Below are 21491 nucleotides of genomic sequence, written 5' to 3'. Positions count from 1 at the left end.
ATGGCCACACTCGTAACAGAGGAGGAGAGTGGCTCCGATGTGGAGGGGGCTGCGCTCAGCGATGGGGGACATCGGACCCCCGAGGGTAGCCTCAATAGGAGCCTGAGGCTTCCCTCTCTTCAGGTTAATATTTTATTTTGAACCCAAGTTTTGGCTCAGGATCGCTTTAAATAAAACCCCAGGTGTAGAACAACCTTTAGCAGCAATGACTTGAAGTATTCATTCTGTATTTTCTCATCATGTTAAAGAGGAATTTTGGCCTACTCTTTTTTTAACCCCCCTAAAAACCACGCCATTTTTCACAAAATAAGCCACTGCAGCTTTAAGACCTCGCTGCAGGGCCTACAACTCAGCACACAAGTGATTCCCCCCTCCTTTTCTGCCCACCAACAAAGTTCTCTGTTAGTGGGCAATGATCGCTCCCAGGATGTTTATTTATTTTTATAAATTTTTTTTTATTATTATTACATAAACAATTTTTTTTTGTAGCTCACCCTCCCTCCCTTTCCCTGCCAGTCAATCAGCGCGATCGGCTGTCATAGGCTTCAGCCTATGACAGTGGATCTCTTCCCTGTTGCCCAGGGGTACAGCTGTGTGATACTTCCACAGATTGCAGTGCTGTACTAAGTTAATAGACGGCGGTTTTGACGTCTAACAGTCGATCATGCTGGGAGACTGATGGTAGAGCGGAGCTCCGTCATCCGTGAGGAGATGCGCGTGCATCGGCGCACACAATTTCCTGCAAATCCCCACCCCAGGCCTTTACGCCGATCAGCGTTAAGCAGTCCTGGGGCTGGCGCCACATGCACGTCCATCGGCGTGATGCGGTCGCCAAGTGATTAAACATTGCTTCAGTTCATTGAGGTTTGTGAGTGTTAATTTATGGACAGCTCTCTTCACAACATTTCAACACCTTGATTCCTTTACTTTTCAGGCATTATGTTGTAGATTTACTGGTGTGCTGGGATCTCTATCCTGTTGCTGACCCAATTTAAGTCAAGCTTAAAGAGGAACTCCAGTGACAATAATGTAATAAAAAGTGCTTAATTTTTACAATCATTATGTACAAATGATTTAGTCAGTGTTTGCCCACTGACTGTTTTTTCCCACAATGCAACAAGGCTCCCACAGTGTGATGTCTGTACCTCAGTGCTGTGAGGTGCTGACATCACACTGTAGGAGGGCTTTCACCACAAAATCAGCCATACAGAGCCCCTAGATGATCCATTTCAGAAAAGGAATAGATTTCTCGTGGGAAAGGGGGTATCAGCTACTGATTGGGATGAAGTTCAATTCTTGGTTACAGTTTCTCTTTAAAGAGAATCTGTATTGTTAAAATCGCTCAAAAGTAAACATACCAGTGCGTTAGGGGACATCTCCTATTACCCTCTGTCACAATTTCTCCGCTCCTCGCCGCATTAAAAGTGGTTAAAAACAGTTTTAAAAAGTTTGTTTGTAAACAAACAAAATGGCCACCAAAACAGGAAGTAGGTTGATGTACAGTATGTCCACACATAGAAAAATACATCCATACACAAGCAGGCTGTATACAGCACTCCTTTTGAATCTCAAGAGATCATTTGTGTGTTTCTTTACCCCATGCACTGAAGTTTCAGGCTGCTCTTTTCTTCCTGCAAACAGCTTTGCCCTTGTTTGTAATTCCTCAGTATGTGAAAGCCCAGCCAGCTCAGAGGACGATTTATCCAGCTTGTAAAAGATAAGAGAGAAGAGAGAAGCTGCTCTAATCTAAATAACACACAGGCAGTGTGCAGAGAGGGGCCTGGAAGGGTGAGTTCATAGCAGAACCACAACACTGAAGAACTTGGCAGCCTTCCAGACACAGGCCGACAAGTCTGACAGGGGAAAGATACATTGATTTATTACAGAGACAGTGATAGTATAAAGTGCTGCAGTTAGCCAGAACACATTAGAATAGCTTTTGGAACTTGTAGGATGATAAAAAACAGGATGCAATTTTTGTTACGGAGTCTCTTTAAGCTAACCCACAGATGTCCTCACATTCTAGTATACTGAGAAGTTCATGGCAGACTCAATGACTGCAAGGTTCCCAAGTAGTGTGGCTGTAAAACAAAACCAAATCATCACTCCTCCCTCCACTACCCTGCTTGACAGTTGGCATTAGGTTCTTTTTTGTGATATGCTGTATTTCGTTTTTACCAATCATGACACTGTGCATTAAAGCCAAATATCTCCACTTGTTTGTCTAACGGTCACTTTTCTAGATGTCTTGTGGTTTCTTCAGAAACAACAGTGCAAACCTACGCCATGCTACCATGTTCTTTTAGAAAGAAGAATCTTTCTCCTGCTTCTTTCAAACAGGCCATACCAATCCAGTCTTTTTTTCATATTATATAGTAACATGTAATATGCTAACTAAAGTTTGTAAAATCTGAGCTGTAGTTCCTGGGTTTTACAATTTCTCTGAACATTGTATGGTCTTTCTGGTTGAACTTGATGTATGTATGTCTTTTTACAACCCAAATAACTTTGTAAAAATGTATCCTTGGGGTAAATTTGCTGGTACCTCCACTTCTTTGAAGATTGGCACCTGTCTTGAATGTTTTTCACTTGTGAATAATCTTTCCCATTTTTGAAAGCTGGACATCAATTGCTTGAAAATATTCTTAAAACACTTCCCAGATTACTGGGTAACAACAATTGCATCTCTAAAGGTGGCCATACATCTACATTTTGCAGCCCAATCGACCATCCAGTTCAATAATTTCAGTTCGCTGAAAATCGGTGCCAAAACATGTCCACCTGATCAATGATTCGATCAGATTTGGGATAAAATTGGTTGAATGCATGAATCGAGCATTCTGCAAAATCTCGATTGAAAGTGCTTAACTGGGTGTGTGGTGGTTAGGGCATTTGATATCGTCATGACCAATGTATAATTATTATTATTTTTTATTTATATAGCGCCAACATCTTCCATAGCGCTGTACATAGTACAAACAAATTATGGGGAACAAATATACATAAGAAATACAAGACCCTGTACAGTCATGACATTGAATAGGATTAAAAATACAAATACATAACCCCGGCTGCTCTTCCTCCAAGTGTAAAATGTCCCCCCTCCCAAGTGCCCAAGCTCTGTTACTGCTCACCTGTATCACTGGCACACCTCCTGGCATCATCCGCTGTCACCCCCATTACCGAGTGTCTGTACACATACCACGTGGAACAGCACTGATGGTAATGACTGTGGGTAACTGTGCGGGACATCAAAAGTTGTGGCAGTGGGACAGGTGAGAATTTTCAGAGCATGGGCACCAGGAAGGAGGCGCTGGAGGATGACATATTTTACACTTCAGGGCAGCAAGGCAGGCGGTGGAAGAGGCGGCGTCCCTAGGTCGATTCCAGATAGATTTTATGCTGAAATTTATTGGGAATCGTTCTGGTGTGTATGGGCAGGCAACAGATCTCTCTCTGATCAGATTCGATAGTTGATCACTTGATGTATCGGCACCTTAAGTTTAGTGCTGATGCCTTTCCTCCTTGGCGCTGTGTCAACACATTCTTGTATGCTCCAAATCAGCACACTGCCAAAACCTGTTTTTTTGAAGTTGATAAAACTTACTGATGATCAATTCATTTTAGTTTCAACATTTATTTATTGGCTTTTGTAAGAAATTAGGAAATACTATACAGGCAAATAAGTAACTCAAGGGCCAGAAAAAGCACATCAGTAACGGACAGAGGCCCATATGCAATTACATTTTTCACCTGAGTTATCTCCTAGGAGATCATTTTCATCTTATCTAAAAAATAACTTTTCAGCATTTTACAAGTAAAAAAGTACCCCAAAGTTGGTGGAAAAGTACTATCAAATTTATTTTGAGTGTTTTCTTTCTTGCTTGCCGGGGGTTTACAATGCATTTTATGGCAAGGTGTGAAAATTCTAGTAGAAAACTCAGTGAAAAAATGTATTGCACATGGAAAAAATGGTCACATATGTTAAGATTGATAAACAAAAATGTACACTTACCCATAGAATAATCCAACAAACTGAAGAAGAATACAAACAAGGAAAAAAAAGAAACAAAAAAAAAACCCTGAGATCAAGACACAAAATGAAGGTGGCCTATAGTATTAGTGCACAAGCTGACTGAGAAAAGTTGATGATTATTTAATTGAGTGCATTTGAGTAGCACCATTTGATGTCACATATGCTTTTAATCCCTATGGAAGTGGTAAGGGCGTAGTTCGTTTTTTACACACTGCTTCTGAATTTTGGCTTATTCTTTGTTAAATAAATATTGTCACAGTGCAATATATCATATGTTAAGAGGATTTCTTATTATGTTGATATGTTTGGACATGCAAAACGTTTAAAGCAGGGTATACTTTCCTTTTTGTATGACTGTTTGTGTCTCCTTGAAATGTTTCAAGATTGTGAGTGGCAGTAGATCTTTGCCTACCAGGAATAAAGTTGAATTACTGTAATAAATGGACTTTTGCACGATATTCCAATTTTTCGAAGTTTCACCTGCATATAAAAAACACGAGGTAACAGTGTTGGCCACCTCCCAAAGCAAATGATTCACAAAAAGTCAGGAAAAATGCTGTGTGCAGACAGTGCGCAATAATTTTACTGGCACTCATACCAGTAGAGTATTGTGAGATGCTAGTTAACCAACTTTTAGTGAATCAACCCCACAGTGTGGAGAAAGGTTGCAGAGCTACAGTCCTACTCCTCCTTATTGCCTTTGCTAAGATGCACAAATAACACCACTTAAGGGTCAACTTACCATTTACAATCAATCTTCAAACCATAATATATAATTTCTAGTAGGGCTTTAAATGGTCTTAACAGTTGGGTAGTTAAGCCATTCATTGTTACGTAGCTATTACTGTAGTAAACCTCTTCTCTGTTACACATGCATTGTTTTATTTATATTCTCCACTGCTGCACAGATGTTTATTAACTCTTTTTTGTGAGCAACAGGTATATCAGGTAACTGCCCCTAACACAGTTGCCACCACAGTCCACAAAGTTATTTATTTGAATATTTTTACTTGTTTTGTCCTTTCAGGTGCTATATCTCCATATTTATGATAATTCTGAGAGGAGTAGATGGTTGTGATGGTAGCATGTGTGTGTATGTGTGTGTCCATGTGTGTCTCTCTTGGTGTATGTGTCGGTGTGGGTAGAGGCGGTATGGGGGATTCAGGCACAATTACCTCTGCAATAAATAAAAAACTCTTCTCACTTTGAGCTTTATTTAGTCATAGAATTCAAAAATAAGGACATGCTTTTATCATGTAGTTAGCTTTTTGAGGTTCCGGAAAGCTTTGACAAATGCCATTTTAAGATCTTTGTTCCTTAGACTATAGATCAATGGATTAAGCAGAGGATTAACTAGCGCATACATAACAGACACCATTCTATTAAATGTAAGCAGGCTGCTGGTTGAGGGGATAAAGTAAATGAAAATAATGGACCCATAAAAGATAAAGACCACAGCAAAATGAGATGTGCAAGTGGAGAAAGCCTTTGTCTTTCCTTCGCTGGTCTGAATCCTGAAAACTGTCTTTAAAATACCTATGTATGGAAGAAAGGTAATTAGAAAGGCACCTATACCCAGGATGCCGCCTACAATTAAAATCACTAATATGTTTATGAAGGTATCAGTGCAAGAAATCTGGAACAGGTGTGGAAGATCGCAGAAGAAGTTGTAGATAGTGTTTGGGCCACAGAAGGTCAACCTGAGGGAGAACAAGGTGTGGACTAAGGAATAAAAGAACGCAAGAGCCCAAATCACAGAAGCCATGTAAGCACAGACTCTCCGAGACATGATTTGTGTGTAATGCAGAGGATGACAGATAGCAATGAATCGGTCATATGACATAGCTGAAAGTAAAAAAAGTTCTGCACTGCAAAAGTAGATAAAGAAAAAAATTTGGGTTGTACAAGCAGGAATAGTTATTGAGTGGGTTTTGGTTAACATGTTGAATAACATTTTTGGGGCAGTCACTGATGAGTAAGCCGTGTCTAGAAAGGCCAGATTTCCAAGAAAGAAATACATTGGGTTGTGAAGTCCAGAATTGATGAAGACCAAGAGGAGAATTGAAATATTGGTCATAAGTGTTATTAGATAGACAGGAAGAAAGATCGCAAAAAGAACATTCCTGGTTAGTGGGTGATTTGAAAGACCAATAAGAGTAAAATCAGTAACCTTGGTAATATTTGTCATTGTATTTTCAATGCTTACTCTAAACCCACTGACCAAAGACAATGTTTGAGGAATCATTGTAATTTAGATCAGTAAAATATATGATAAGCCAAAGAATATGCCAACACATGTTTTTGGATCTATCTAGTGGAAATGTACTATCTCACTTAGTTTATATTGAACTATATAATCCCAATGGATAAACCCTCCAGGGCTGAAGAGAGGCAGAAATGAAGATCTGCTGTAGCCAAATCTCAAGATATTAATTAAAGTTTATAAGAATAGATTAACCTTATGATAATTTAGCACAAATGTATTATAGTAATTTCTACTGTAGTATCATAGAAAGTGTGCTACAAGCAAGTTCTCTTTTTAGATTCCTTTTTGCCACTCACACTGTACAAAAGTTTTTCGGATGTCTGAAAACTTGACTGCAGAGCCTAAGAACATTGATCTATATAGTTACAACCATAGTGAACTGCAGGAATGGATTTACTATTATAACATTATTTACTATTTAAAGAGGAACATGTGATTTCTCAGTTTTTTATTTTTAATACATTTGCCAAAGCTTCAATAAAACTTTTTTATGTTGTCAATATGTGGTATTGTGTGTATAATTCTGAGGAAAAAATGAATTCAATCCATTTTGGAATAAGGCTGTAACATAACAAAATGTGAAAAAGTGATGCGCTGTGAATTCTTTCTGGATGCACTGTATAGTAGAAAGAGAGGATACCCACTTTTACAATAAAAAGCCATGTGTCAGCATCAAAAACACTTCCTATAGCTAAATATTGCTGTATATTGGTATGCAGCCTTGCCCGCCCACTGAGGCTTAGGCCACATACAGACATCAGACCATAGTCTTTGGAAAATGAAAGATCACAGACCAATCTTACCACCAGTGGCGTAGCTAAGGAGCTGTGGGCCCCGATGCAAGTTTTACAATGGGGCCCCCCAAGCACTCTATACATACCAATTTATACGGCGCACCAAAACCTGCCAATGGCAACTACAGTGTCAGAGGTGCAAGAAGGGGATGGGGAACAGTTTATTAATGATTACCACTATTCAAAGTATCTATAGAAGTGATTAATATGAGCACAGGACTAATAGAGAGCTAATACTGTAGTTGAGGGAGGGCCCTTTGGGGCCCCTCTGGCCCAAGGGCCCCGATGCGGTCGCTACCTCTGCACCCCCTATTGCTACGCCCCTGCTTACCACCCTTCCTGTAGTATAAGAGCCATACTCTACACAGTCTTTTCTATGGAGCTGAACTCCACATCAGGAAAAAATCTTGGCAAGATGCTGCACACACAGATGCTGTACAGACACAAAAGATCAGTATCTGCAAAAGATCTGTTCATGCCAAAAATCCATTCCTGCAAATTGCAATGATAGTCTATGAGATCTGCAGATCATCATACACACATGATTTAACTGACATTCATCTGCAGATCTGCAGATCTGAAAATCCATCCTGGTGGATCTGATCTGCAGATGAATGTCAGTTAAATCATGTGTGTATGATGATCTGCAGATCTCATAGACTATCATTGCAATTTGCAGGAATGGATTTTTGGCAGGAACAGATCTTTTGCAGATACTGATCTTTTGTGTCTGTACAGCATCTGTGTGTGCAGCATCTTGCCAAGATTTTTTCCTGATGTGGAGTTCAGCTCCATAGAAAAGACCAGGCGTGGAGCTAGGGGGGGTCGGGGAAGGACAAGTGCCCCGGGGCGCCGGGTCCCCAAGGGCGCCTAGCTGAGCTTCGGGTTTTTTTGTTGTTGCGGGGCTGAGGGGAGCAGCGCAGAGAAGAGAGAGAGCTGTGCGGACGGTGGGGAAGGGGGGCCATCTCCCCCCTCCTTCCCTCACCTTAGGTGCTCTCTCTCTCCCTCGCTGTCCCCTCCAATGTCTGTCCGGTGGCTGGCAGCGGCGGGCGGAACTCACCTCCGCCACGCTCCAGCGCCGCGTCGGAACACCGGCCGGAAGTTCGGGTGCGCAGCCGCTGCTCTGGTCTGGACCAGACCAGAGTAGCGGCAGATCCATCTGGCGCTGCGACGAGACGGAGGTAAGTTCCGCCCGCCGCTGCCAGACACCGGACAGACATTGGAGGGGACAGCGAGGGAGAGAGAGAGAGCAGCTCTTCTCTGCGCTGCTCCCCTCCTGCTGGGGAGGGGGACACCTGGCTACCTACTCTGGGCACCTATACCTCTGGCTACCTACTCTGGGCACATATACCCCTGGCTACTGGCTACCTACTCTGGGCACATATACCCCTGGCGACCTACTCTGGGCACATATACCCCTGGCTACCTACTCTGGGCACATATACCCCTGCCTACATATATTGGGCACATATACCCCTAACTACATATACTGGGCATATACCCCTGGCTACCTACTCTGGCCACATATAACCCTGGCTACCTACTCTGGGAACATATACCCCTGCCTACATATAATGGGCACATATACCCCTAACTACATATACTGGGCATATACCCCTGGCTACCTACTCTGGGCACATATACCCCTGGCTACCTACTCTGGGCACATATACCCCTGCCTACATATATTGGGCACATATACCCCTAACTACATATACTGGGCATATACCCCTGGCTACCTACCCTGGGCACCTATACCCCTGGCTACCTACTCTGGGCACCTATACCCCTGGCTACCTACTCTGGGTACATATACCCCTGGCTACCTACTCTGGGCACATATACCCCTGGCTACCTACTCTGGGCACATATACCCCTGGCTACCTACTCTGGGCACATATACCCCTGGCTACCTACTCTGGGCACATATACCCCTGCCTACATATACTGGGCATATATACCCCTGGCTACATATACTGGGCATATATACCCCTGGCTACATATACTGGGCATATATATCCCCTGGCTACGTGGACTGAGCATATATACCCCTGGCTACATATACTGGGCATATATACCCCCTGGCTACATATACTTGGCATATATACCCCTGGCTACATATACTGGGCATATATACCCCTGCCTATATATACTGGGCATATATACCCCCTGCCTACATATGTTGGGCATATATACCCCTGGCTACATATACTGGGCATATATACCCCCTGGCTACATATACTTGGCATATATACCCCTGGCTACATATACTGGGCATATATACCCCTGCCTATATATACTGGGCATATATACCCCCTGCCTACATATATTGGGCATATATACCCCTGGCTACATATACTGGGCATATATACCCCCTGGCTACGTGGACTGGGCATATATACCCCCTGGCTACATATACTTGGCATATATACCCCTGGCTACATATACTGGGCATATATACCCCTGCCTATATATACTGGGCATATATACCCCCTGGCTACATATACTGGGCATATATACCCCTGGCTACATATACTGGGCATATATACCCCCTGGCTACATATACTTGGCATATATACCCCTGGCTACATATACTGGGCATATATACCCCTGCCTATATATACTGGGCATATATACCCCCTGCCTATATATACTGGGCATATATACCCCCTGCCTACATATATTGGGCATATATACCCCTGGCTACATATACTGGGCATATATACCCCCTGGCTACGTGGACTGGGCATATATACCCCCTGGCTACATATACTGGGCATATATACCCCTGGCTACATATACTGGGCATATATACCCCTGGCTACATATACTGGGCACATATACACCTGACTATATATACTGGGCACATATTATTCTCCTGGCTACATATACTGGGCATATATACCACTGGCTACATATACTGGGCACATATACCTCTGGCTACATATACTGGGCACATATACCCCTGGCTAACTGTTCTGTGGACATCTCTACCCCTGGCTACCTGTTCTGGGGACATCTATACCGCTGGCCACCTATTCTGGGGACATCTATACTGCTGGCCACCTATTCTGGGGACAACTATAGACCTGGGGCTACCTATTTTTGGGGAACCACGTCAGATTGAGTGTATTTTGGAGAACTGCTGCCAGGTGAGAGGTGTCTACCATATTAAGGGGGCATTCTACCTATTTATGTGAAATGCTGTCTATTTATGTGACTCATGACTGCTGAATTTGTCTTTTTGGGGGCCTCATGGTTACTGAATTTGTCTTGTTGGGGGCCTCATGATTTGTTGGGGGCCTCAAGATCGCTGAATTTGTCTTGTTGGGGGCCTCATGATTGCTAAATTTGTCTTGTTGGGGGCCTCATGATTGCTGAGTTGGTTATGTTGGGGGCCTCATGATTGCTGAATTTGTCTTGATGGGGGGGGCTCATGATTGCTGAATTTGTCTTGGAACATGCTGGAAGGTACATACTGAGGGAGGGTGGGTGAGCGTGAGCCTGCTAACCTCCATATACATTTGGCTCCACCCATAACCACGCCCACATTTATTATGTGACCACGCCCCTTTTTGGCGCGGCGCAACCTTAACTTTGGGGGGGCGCATTAATAGTCTTTGTCCCCGGGCGCTGAAAATCCTAGCTACGCCTCTGGAAAAGACTGTGTAGAGTAAGGCTCTTATACTACAGGAAGGGTGGTAAGATTGGTCTGTGATCTTTCATTTTCCAAAGACTATGGTCTGATGTCTGTATGTGGCCTTAGCCTAGGCTATTTATTACGCAGATTTCCTACGAACATTCTGCAGAGATCACTTGCCAGTACTAAAGATGTTGTTGCCTGTGAGAAATTTCAGAAAGTAAATCAAAGAGAGGAAAGATTTTACAATGGGCAAACACTGACTAAATCATTTGTAAATGATTATTGTAAAAAAAAAATCAATGTTATTCATTATGTTATTTTGACTCTCGTTCCTCTTTAGACAGTTTTCCATTCCCATTTTCCACATTCCCCTTTCAACCATAATATCTGAGTAGCAATTATTCTGGTAGGTCAATGCATTGTATAACAGTATATAATATTTGATATATTTGAGAAAGGCTATTTTCATTTATCACAAAGATTTACAAAAAGCACAAAAAAATGAGTAAAAATAACGAAACCTATTTTCGATGCCATTTTAATTTAATGTTATTTTCATGAAAGGTAATGCAAAAAATAATTGGCATTTCTACTCATCACTGTCAGTAGTAAACATCTGACTTCTCCCGACCAAACATTTATATATACGTATAGTCCTGGAGAAATTGTCTACCTAAGGAAGCATTCACACTAATCAGTGTTTTTCTACACATATGAGAATCTGTTTTTCGGGTATTTGGCTTGCGATTTTTGTGTGCGTTCAAATGCAAATTTTCAGATTGCGATATTTCCTTGCATACCAAAGAAGTTAGATGAAAATGTATTTAATGTCAAAACCGCATGTGATTTTTCACATATCACACACTCTTTCTGTGATTTTTCAAACTTAGCATTGACTTTCATTAAATGCAATTCGCTCATCACACATGGAAATAAATCAGACCTGCAAGCCAAATGTTTCACACAGAAAAATTGGATTTGAAACATTACATGAAAAACAATGCTAGTGCAATGCCACTGAAATATATTACTACTGTGGCAAGCGCACATTCAGAATTTCAAACAACTCCTTCGAATTCTGACAAGTGTGAATGAGGCCTTCATCAAAAGTTGGAAATAGAGGATAGACTAGGAGCCCAATAAAGAAGAAGCATTTTAAAACCAGTGTATAATGTAAAAGGCAACAGCCATATACCTCCCAATATATGGCCACCTACAAGTAAAGTAAAGATGATTTTTCTTTATCTACGCTTTAGACAATCGGCTTGATTCACTAACTGGCGCTACGTCGATTAGTGAACCTTAACATTTTGTGGGCGCAAACCAGGGCGTTAGGTTGTTTGTGCCCACACATCGCACACAGCACCGTGCACTTCGCGCGCAGCTCGGTGCGCCGATAATGGCTCGCGGTGCGACGATAACGTTGCACCTGCTGCCATGGAAAAGTTGCACCTAGTGCGCCGAAAATGGCGCATTAGGTGTGCCTGAAGCGGCCCAAACCGACGCGCTTTTTTCAGCGCACCGGGTGCGAAGTTTCCAGGTCAGCGAGTGCAACGTTAATGTCGCACCACGCGCCATTATCCGGTGCTGTGCGCGATGTAGTTTTGCGCGGCATTTAGCGCCAGTTAGTGAATCAAGCCGCATGTGTTTTGCAGGAAATCTTTCCCATGGAGGTGGCTATTTTACCTGTCAAAAAACATTGTCTAAAGCAGCCTTTCCCAACCTTTTCTGACCCGAGAAACCCTTCCAAAAATGTTCAAATCACGGGGAACCCCTGTGTGTGCGTGTGTGTGTGTATATATATATATATATATATATATATATATATATATATATATATATATATATATATATATATATATATATATGTATGTATATATATACTGTATGTATATATATATATATATGTATATATATATATATATATATATATATATATATATATATACACAAAATTTTCCCTATATAAAAATTGGACCCATGTCCTCTCTATAATATGGCACCTGTGCCCTCTTTATTTAGAGTAGCCCGCTATGTCCCCCTTAACAGGTGCTGCCCCCTTTGTCCCACTCGTTAGCAATTATGGCTCCCATGTGCCTTAATTAACAAGTGTGACCCCCATTTGTGTGGCTGCTTTGTTCCCCCTGTTTGTTTGGCTGCTATATCCCCCTTCTTTGTGGGACTGCTTTTCCCCCCCTTTTCTGTGGTTACTATGTCCCCCATTTGTGTGGCTACTATGTCCCCCAGTTTGTGTGGCTTCTTTGTCCTGTTTGTGTGCTGCTTTGTCCCCCCTTTCTTTTTCTGCTTTGTCCGTTTGTGTGCTGCTTTGTCCCCCGTTTCTGAAGCTGCTTTGTCCCCCGTTTCTGAAGCAGCTTTGTCCCCCGTTTCTGTGGCTGCTTTGTCCCCCGTTTCTGAAGCTGCTTTGCCCCCCGTTTCTGTGGCTGCTTTGTCCGTTTGTGTGCTGCTTTGTCCCCCCTTTCTGAGGCTGCTATGCCCCCTGTTTCTGTGGCTGCTTTGTCCGATTATGTGCTGCTTTGTCCCCCATTTCTGTGGCTGCTTTGTCCGTTTCTGTGCTGCTTTGTCCCCCATTTCTGTGGCTTCTTTGTCCGTTTGTGTGCTGCTTTGTCCCCACTTTCTGTGGCTGCTTTGATCATTGGTGGGGGGAAAAACCATACTTACCATTTTGACGTCCTTTCCTCCTCCTTGAAGCTGGGATTCTTCTTGAACTCCAGCGCGTGTCGGAACTATAGAGCTGGCTTTGGGTGATGCGGCTGCTTTACAGATCCATCTGCCGCATTACTCGCAGCAGCATGAAGAAATCCTTCTGCTGCTGCCAGGGGCGTAACTAGAAATCACTGGGCGCCCCTGCGAACATTTGGATGGGGCCCCCCATAGGTGCCAAATAATCGTAATAGGGCAGCGTTTCATTATAAAATAACTGTAATGAGGCAGCATTTCACCGTAAAATAATCGTAATGCACCAGAAATTAATCGTAAAGTAGGCAGCATTTCACCAGAAGTTAATTGTAAAGTGGGCAGCATTTCACCATAAAATAATTGTAAAGTGGGCAGCATTTCACCAGAAAATAATCGTAAAATGGGCAGCATTTAACCCGAAAATAATCATAAAATGGGCAGCATTTCACCATAAAATAATCGCAATGTGGGCAGCAGTCACCAGAAAATCGCAATGTGGGCAGCATTCACCAGAAAATTGTAATGTGGGCCGCAGTGACCAGAAAATAATTGTAAAGTGAGCAGCAGTTACCAGAAAATCACAATGTGGGCAGCAGTCACCAGAAAATCGCAATGTGGGCAGCGTTCACCAGAAAATCGTACAGTGGGCAGCAGTCACCAAAAAATCGCAATGTGGGCAGCGTTCACCAGAAAATCATACAGTGGGCAGTGTTCACCAGAAAATCGTACAGTGGGCAGCAGTCCCCTGGACTATATTGTCCAGGGGAAGTGTCATATTCACACAGAACCCCTGGAGGGTGGAACCCCAGTTGAGACTAGCTGGTCTAAAGTGCAATACATTTATTTTCTATATCGGTGATATGCAGCCATATGTTGGGTGATGCACACACAACCCTTAAACTTTTCAGAGATGGCTGTCATGGAGTACAGACAGGGCTGGTACTAGCTACAGTGGGGCCCTGGGGCAAAAATAGGTGTGTGTGTACCTGTTTCCATAATGCTGCAGGGATAGGAGGGAGCATGCCGGGGTTCTGAGCCACATAATTTAGTGGGGTGATAGAGATACTTGGAGGCCCCTATGAATGCTGGGGCCCTGGGGCAATTTTCCCCTTTGCCCCTATGGTAGAGCAGGCCCTGGGTACAGAGCAGCTGGTTGTGTACCTGGTTGTAAGAAAACCGCATATTGCTTGCTACATGCTTGATACAAGTTTTTACTGTGTACAAGAAAAAAATTGTTTTATTTTTCTTCTTCACCCAGCTGATAAACGGAGTTCAGTGGAACACCATGAAGTGACACACCGGGACCCGAAAGATGAGCTGCATCAGGTAGTATGTTTATTTTTCATTTTTTATACACCGCTTTGGGTTCTCTTTAATAAGCCCCAGGTAAGCTAATCTGAAAACCTTTGGGTCACTTAAAGTGATCCTGAAGGGAAAAAAGTGCCTCTGGAGAGTACTTACCTTGCGGGTACCAGCGCTGGACTGCCTCTGCTGAGGAGGATGGGGAATTCTTCTTAGGATCCAGAGGCCTCCCCCTATTATTATTATTATTATTTAGTATTTATATAGCGCCGACATATTACGCAGCACTCTACAGTGTATATATATTGTCACTAACTGTCCCTCAAAGGAGCTCACAATCTAATCCCTACCATTGCCATATGTCTATATTATGTAGTGTAAGTACTGTAGTCTAGGGCCAATTTTTTAGGGGGAGCCAGTTAACTTATCTGTATGTTTTTGGAATGTGGGAGGAAACCGGAGTGCCCGGAGGAAACCCACGCAGACACGGAGAGAACATACAAACTCTTTGCAGATAGTGCCCTGGCTGGAATTTGAACCAGGGACCCAGCGCTGCAAGGCGAGAGAGCTAACCACTATGCCACCGTGCTGCCCTACCCATGTAATTATCTGTTTGTTTGTTGTTGTTTTTTTGTGTGTTATTTTCATCATACTGATACTGCTCCAGTGTGTCCTTGTATGAAGCTAGAGCTTTCTTGTTTCACATTAGATGGAGTATAAAGTATGTTAGGAATAAGATAACAAATGCTATTTTTCAGGGGGGGGGGGTCCCTCTTTCCCACGCTGCTTTATTACAAACATTTTTGTAAAATTTATTTATTTGAATATATGAGAATTAAAGAGAAACACAAGCATCATAAAAGAACACATTCCTTCTTTCACCTTGCAAAATGTAAGCCCCTTATTCCTTCAGATGATCTTCCAACCCTAGTTGGACGCCTTCATCACATCACAGCTGGACTATTACAATGCCCTCTATGCAGGCCTTCCAAGTAACGACATACACTGTCTGCAGCTAGTACAGATTGCTGCCACAAGACTGTTAACAAGCTGACCCCGCCATTGCCACAGAACACCAATCCTTTGATCACTACACTGGCTACCCATAAAATAGAGAATCCTTTTCAAAATTGCCATGCTAACATTCAAATCCCTACATGACCTGGCCCCGGATATCTGAAGGATTTGTTGCAACTGCGTTACACAACCCACAACCTCAGATCAAAAGGATCCAATAACTTGACCATCCCCGAGTCCAGCTAAAAACCTTGGGAGTCAGAGCTTTCTGTCTTGCTGCCCCTACCTTGTATACGTCGTGCCAAACTTAAGACAGCTCCAACCCTGGACACCTTTAAATCAAAACTGTCAAAATTTAGTGTACATCACAAGAATGATCACAAGTAGTCCATGCAGGGCCGGTTCTAGACTTCTTGCCGCCTGAGGCAAACTTGTGAGGATGCTGCACCCCCCCCCCCCCCCAATATGTAGTAAAATTGCCCCCAGAATTGGTAGCCTGGAGGGGTTGCAGCCAGGAAGGGGGGCAGCAGGCATGGCAGTGGGAAGGGGGGGTCAGAACCCCCCCTCACATGGGTCTCCCCATGCTGCTCTCCCCCTCCAGCTATTAGCGCAGTGTCAGACAGTGGGCAGCTAAGCGATGACGCACCTCTTACGTTCCAGCTCTGCGTTCCACCGTTCGTCACTTCCGGCAATGCCGCCCACTGTACTGCCACTGTGTCAGCTGCCTCCCTTCTTGGCTGCTACCCCTTCCAGCTTGGCGCCCCCCTGCCACTTCTGTCGCTTGAGGAGCTGCCTCACCCCGCCTCATGGGCGGCCCGGGGCTAAGTCCATGCACTGCTGGTGGAAGACCTGATAGGCTCAAGAGAATAAAAACAGTAATCTATGTAACTTTCTTCTTGTTACTGTCATTACATTTATATTTAAATTAAACAACAACCTTCCTTTCCCGCCAGCCAAGTTTCTTTTAACCCCTTAGCCCCCTTGCAGGCTGGTATTGCCATAATGGAAACAGAAGCTGAATTTTTTATTTGGCTGCAGACTGAAACATATTTTTATGTGACCAACCTATCTGAGTAGTAGTATCAACCCTTCTAGTGAACACTCTGTCCTTATTACTTTAGATATTGACTAGTTTCAACTTATGGCAGTTCAGGGAACTCACAAAAGGCCTCTCCAAACCCAGAATTCAAATGCATCAATTATTCAATGCATGGCCTTATTTATGGTTCAACTTTCACAGCCATCTGTTACTACTGGGCAGACCATAGCTTTAACTATCCTGATCGTTGTTGGTAAACTGACATCTCTATCCTTTAGTATCTTGTCCAAATTTGCCATAGCATTCCTCCCTAGTAACAAGCTTGTAAGATAAAACAAAAGAGGGACACCGAGAGCCCAATAAGGTGTAGTATGTACTGGTAGTAGAGGAAGAGACAATAGAGTAAATACAATATACAGGTAGTCCCCAACTAACGACGTCTGACTTACGAACGACCCGCCGATATGAACGGCTTGGATTCAGTGTTTCCATGGGAACAAGTAAAAAAAAAAAACAAATTGGACTTGTAGCTTTTGAGAAAATTTTGATACTTTTATTCTTTTGGCACTTCTGTATTCCTATAACAAATAACAAGCGTCTCTTAATCTCATGGCTGCAGTCACCATCTGCAGAGATCTTCAATCCCAGGAAGATGAAATCCGTTGCAACTCCCCATTTATTTGCAGTTGGTTTATTAGAGCAGATGATATGACTTTAGTTTTGTTGATGTTGAATGAGCAATAGTCCAGCTTCAGCACTTTCTTGATACATATCCAAAACATATATACATGAATGACACATGTACTAATATTTACAGAGTTAAAATGCATAATTCACAACATATGTTCAAACAAGTACAAATCAAGTTTATTAGGGATGTGTCCCCTTTAAAACCATTAAAAACATATAGCAGGGGGTGTAAGCCCAGTATCAGAGTAACTCATACGATAAAGGTCACACAAAATAAAAAATACATGACACCAAAGAAATGATACTTTCATGCTACCACATTATCCAGTGGACAGTAGATTATTTATGAAGTGTGTGTCATTTTGCTCAGTTTATTTATTTATCTGTAATGACATTTCCCATCATTAGATGGCAGTGTTCTCCTTCCATCTGCTTACCATACTCTAATTTTCCAGTCATTTCTGTCTCCCTTCCATCCTTCATTCCTCCTGTTATTCTTGAGTATTCCTTATTATTTATTATTACTTATTATATTTTTAATTTACGTTCTAAGGTATAGACAGATTCCCCACCAGCCACATCACAATTACTGATAGCATGTAATTGCGCAAGTGCATCACATGGTGCGTCGGTGCGTTGACATGCGTGTGAAGAGGGTATATTGCGAACATTTTTTAAATTATAAGCTTGTAAATAGTGATGGATGCAAAACTGAAAAAAATGCACCTTTATTTTCAAATAAAATATTGACACCATACATTGTAATAGGGACATAATTTAAATGGTGTAATAGCTGGGACAATGGGCAAATGAAATACATAGGTTTTAATTATGGTAGCATGTATTATTTTAAAGCTATTATGGCTGAAAACTGAGAAATAATGAATTGTTTCCATTTCTTTCTTAATATTTCTGTTAAAATGCATTTAGAAAAAAATAATTCACAGCAAAATGTACCACCCAAAGAAAGCCTAATTGGTGGCGGAAAAAACAAGATATAGATCAATTCATTGTAATAATTAGTGATAAAGTTATTGGCAAATGAATCGGAGGTGAAAATTGCTCGGATACATAAGGTGAAAAATACCCAGGGGCTGAAATGGTTAAAATGCATAATTGTAAGGGATGACGGAGCCGCCTCTGGAACACACGTGGTGGCGGACTCCGCATCCCAGGGGGATTCCGCTCTGCTGCCGGCGGGGGCAATGGGACAGGCGGCGGAGTCCGTAAGTCCGACGGACTCCGCTGCACGCTTGCTGCCCAGAAGGTTCCCCGCCCTCTCGCCAGCTCAGTGTCTCCGGGTAACGCGCGCGCAAGGAGACAGGAACTTTATCGTTCCCGAAGGGGAGTCAGCTGACCAGGCTGGTCAGCTGACTCCAGCAGTGCTGGGGATTGGCTGGGTGGCTGGGGGACGCTGCTAGAGCGTTCCCCAGCATAAAAGGAGCTGTCTGTCAGTTGCTCCTTGTCTGCTGTCGTGAATACACTGTTGTGTTAGCGCTCAGACCTTAGCTCAGTGCCCTGGTGTTGATACTAAGGATTTCACACCTTAGTTAGGATTGTATTTTGATATTGTATCTGTGTTTTGACTTCGGCTATCCTTGACTACTCTCTCGCTCTACGTTATTGTACCTTTGCCTATCTGATTCTTGTTGCCGACCTCTGCCTGATTCCCGATTACTCTTCTGCCTTCCGTTCCTGTACTGCTGCCGTCATCTCTGTTGCTGAACCCTTGCCTGTCTGACCTTTCTCCCTTCAGTGGAACATCTCCCACTGGAGGGTTATCTCTGAGGCTTGCCTCTCCGAGACGCCTGCCCCAAGCAGACGATTACTGCTAGGGGTCGAGATTCCTCACTCTGCCTGGTTAGAGGATCTCACTCACGGGGTTCCCATTCAGAGGTAACCACACCTCTGAGGAATTGCCGTTTGGTGGATATTTCCACACTTCTGTGATATATTACTGTCTTTATTGTGTTCTTTGCTGGTGTCCAGAGGTTAGCAATATATCGGATTATCGGTGATACTGCAGATCATCAATAATCGGGTATATATCTGCTTTCTTGGTGATACTGCAGATCGCCAATAATCAGATTCTCTCTGCGTGCTGACACCGATCGTTACAATAATTATTTTAAACTGCAACTTAAAATTCCGTTTTTAAACTTGGCCATATGATCCTGCATCCTGAACAACATTCTCAACCATGAATACTCAAATAGAAAAAAGCTAATTAAATTAAAACACACAGGAAAAAGTGGCACAATGTTCAGTCTTTTATTTATATTTTGAAACCATTGACAATCTTAAAAAAAGTCTAAAGTATTTTAGAAAACCAATTATATCTCTGACACTAAGTTTATATAAAACGTGTTTCTTCCCATTGGAGTACCTATTACAATTAAGAAGTGAAGATAATCCATATGACAAACAATTCAGAAATTAAACAGATTTGGATGGATTTTACTTTTAGTAAAAATTCTTAACTGGGTGTACATTGGGATTGATTAAAAATGGCTGCAGTAAGCGGTGTCACCCTGCGCATACATCACTGCCGGGTACTGTGGTTTATTACAGTGCCATATTCTATAAAACTTGATATACTGTATGCAAGTAGGTGTTTATAACAAACAGTGCATGTTATGTGCTGCAGCCACCCGACTGGACTTACTCAGCTGTGTGAAACCACACTGGAAAAAATTCTGGGTCACCCCCTAGTGGGCCTGCAAAAAAATTACTGTCTCTGATTGTCATTCACAAGCAGGATTAGTCTGCACATAAACAAATACACATTAAAGTGGTCTGAAACTCCGACATAGCATTCAATAAAAATGTGTTTTCCTACTTTTTATTACTCATACAGTTATCATATTGGCTTTTGTGCATAAGTAATATTGTCCTTTTATAAATTACAAGTTTCCAAAGTGTAGTTTATCTTGCCCTGAAACCTGCCATTGCATTTTATTCATACTGCTTTTTATTATATATTAACATCTTCTAATTAGCTGTTCTGAGCTGTTTATGTGCTTGAAGCACAGATAACTTCACAGAGAGCTCCTTTTCACTTTACACTGTGTTTACACACACGTATCAACATTGGAATGCAAACAAAGATACTGTTATCTCCAGTTGAGTGCTTTGTTTAACCATTTCAGTGATTTTCTGCTTAAAAAAAATATCTGGGATAGTAATTTTCAAGCTGTGAGGAATCTTTTAGAGCAAAGTACAAATGCTAACTTTCAGACCACTTTAAGCCACGGGGTTATGTCAAGCATCTGGTTCAACCATGGTCCCTGCTCTAGTGTTCTCACAGTAGAATGTGCATTGCAATGAATAATCATGCCAGATACTTACATGGAGGGTTCCTACAACTCCACAAAGTATTGTTGGGGGCCAGCACTGCCTCTGACTGCTGTAGACGCCAAACAGCAAAACCGCAAACACTGTGATTCTCCGGACATGCTCATAAGCCATGCTGACTGAGTGCGACACTCAGATAGGTAATTAAGCAACACCTGAAGCCACACTGGAATGAATTCTGGGTTCCCCCGAGCAGGCCTGCAAAAAACCTCATGGACATTAATTCACTACGCGTTACTGAATTTGGTAATGTAGAAAATAGCTGATTTTACCAAACACCTTGCCAAATGCCAATTCACTAAACCTATCACCGCACTGTAAGTAAAATTACAGACCAGTGAAGTAAATTACCGACTTGTGCAGTAAAAACCTGTCAAGAAATGTCAAGAAATTGCAATTCACAAAGATTAAAGCATTCACTAAATCAAGTAAAAGTGTTCGGTATTTACCTCCAACTCTGGCCAGACAGTAACTCATAATCTCTGTGCAGTAACTTATTGACAGATGTAGCAGACAGCCAATATGGACATCCAGAAAGCCAATAAAGAGAGCCACACAGCCATGCTTCTCACACCATTTGATCCGATACTCTGGAGGGTGGGACTTCAGAACAGCAGAGCAGAAGAAAGAGCCATTTAAAAAGGCTTTTCTGT

At 42.4% G+C, this 21491-nt stretch overlaps 1 protein-coding gene across 1 annotated transcript; it reads right to left on the bottom strand.

The window, feature by feature from the left end:
* Positions 1–5288: 5288 nt before the first annotated feature.
* LOC137533450 (olfactory receptor 5V1-like) lies at positions 5289–6224 on the bottom strand. The gene has a single exon (XM_068254837.1). The coding sequence runs from the start codon at positions 6222–6224 to the stop codon at positions 5289–5291; it is 936 nt and encodes a 311-aa protein (XP_068110938.1).
* Between the last annotated feature and the right edge of the window lie 15267 nt (positions 6225–21491).

The sequence above is a fragment of the Hyperolius riggenbachi genome, chromosome 9 (assembly GCF_040937935.1).
Source record: "Hyperolius riggenbachi isolate aHypRig1 chromosome 9, aHypRig1.pri, whole genome shotgun sequence".
NCBI lineage: Eukaryota > Metazoa > Chordata > Amphibia > Anura > Hyperoliidae > Hyperolius > Hyperolius riggenbachi.
The sequence above is the reverse complement of the archived record's forward strand: the minus strand, read 5'-3'. Positions and strand labels throughout refer to the sequence as shown.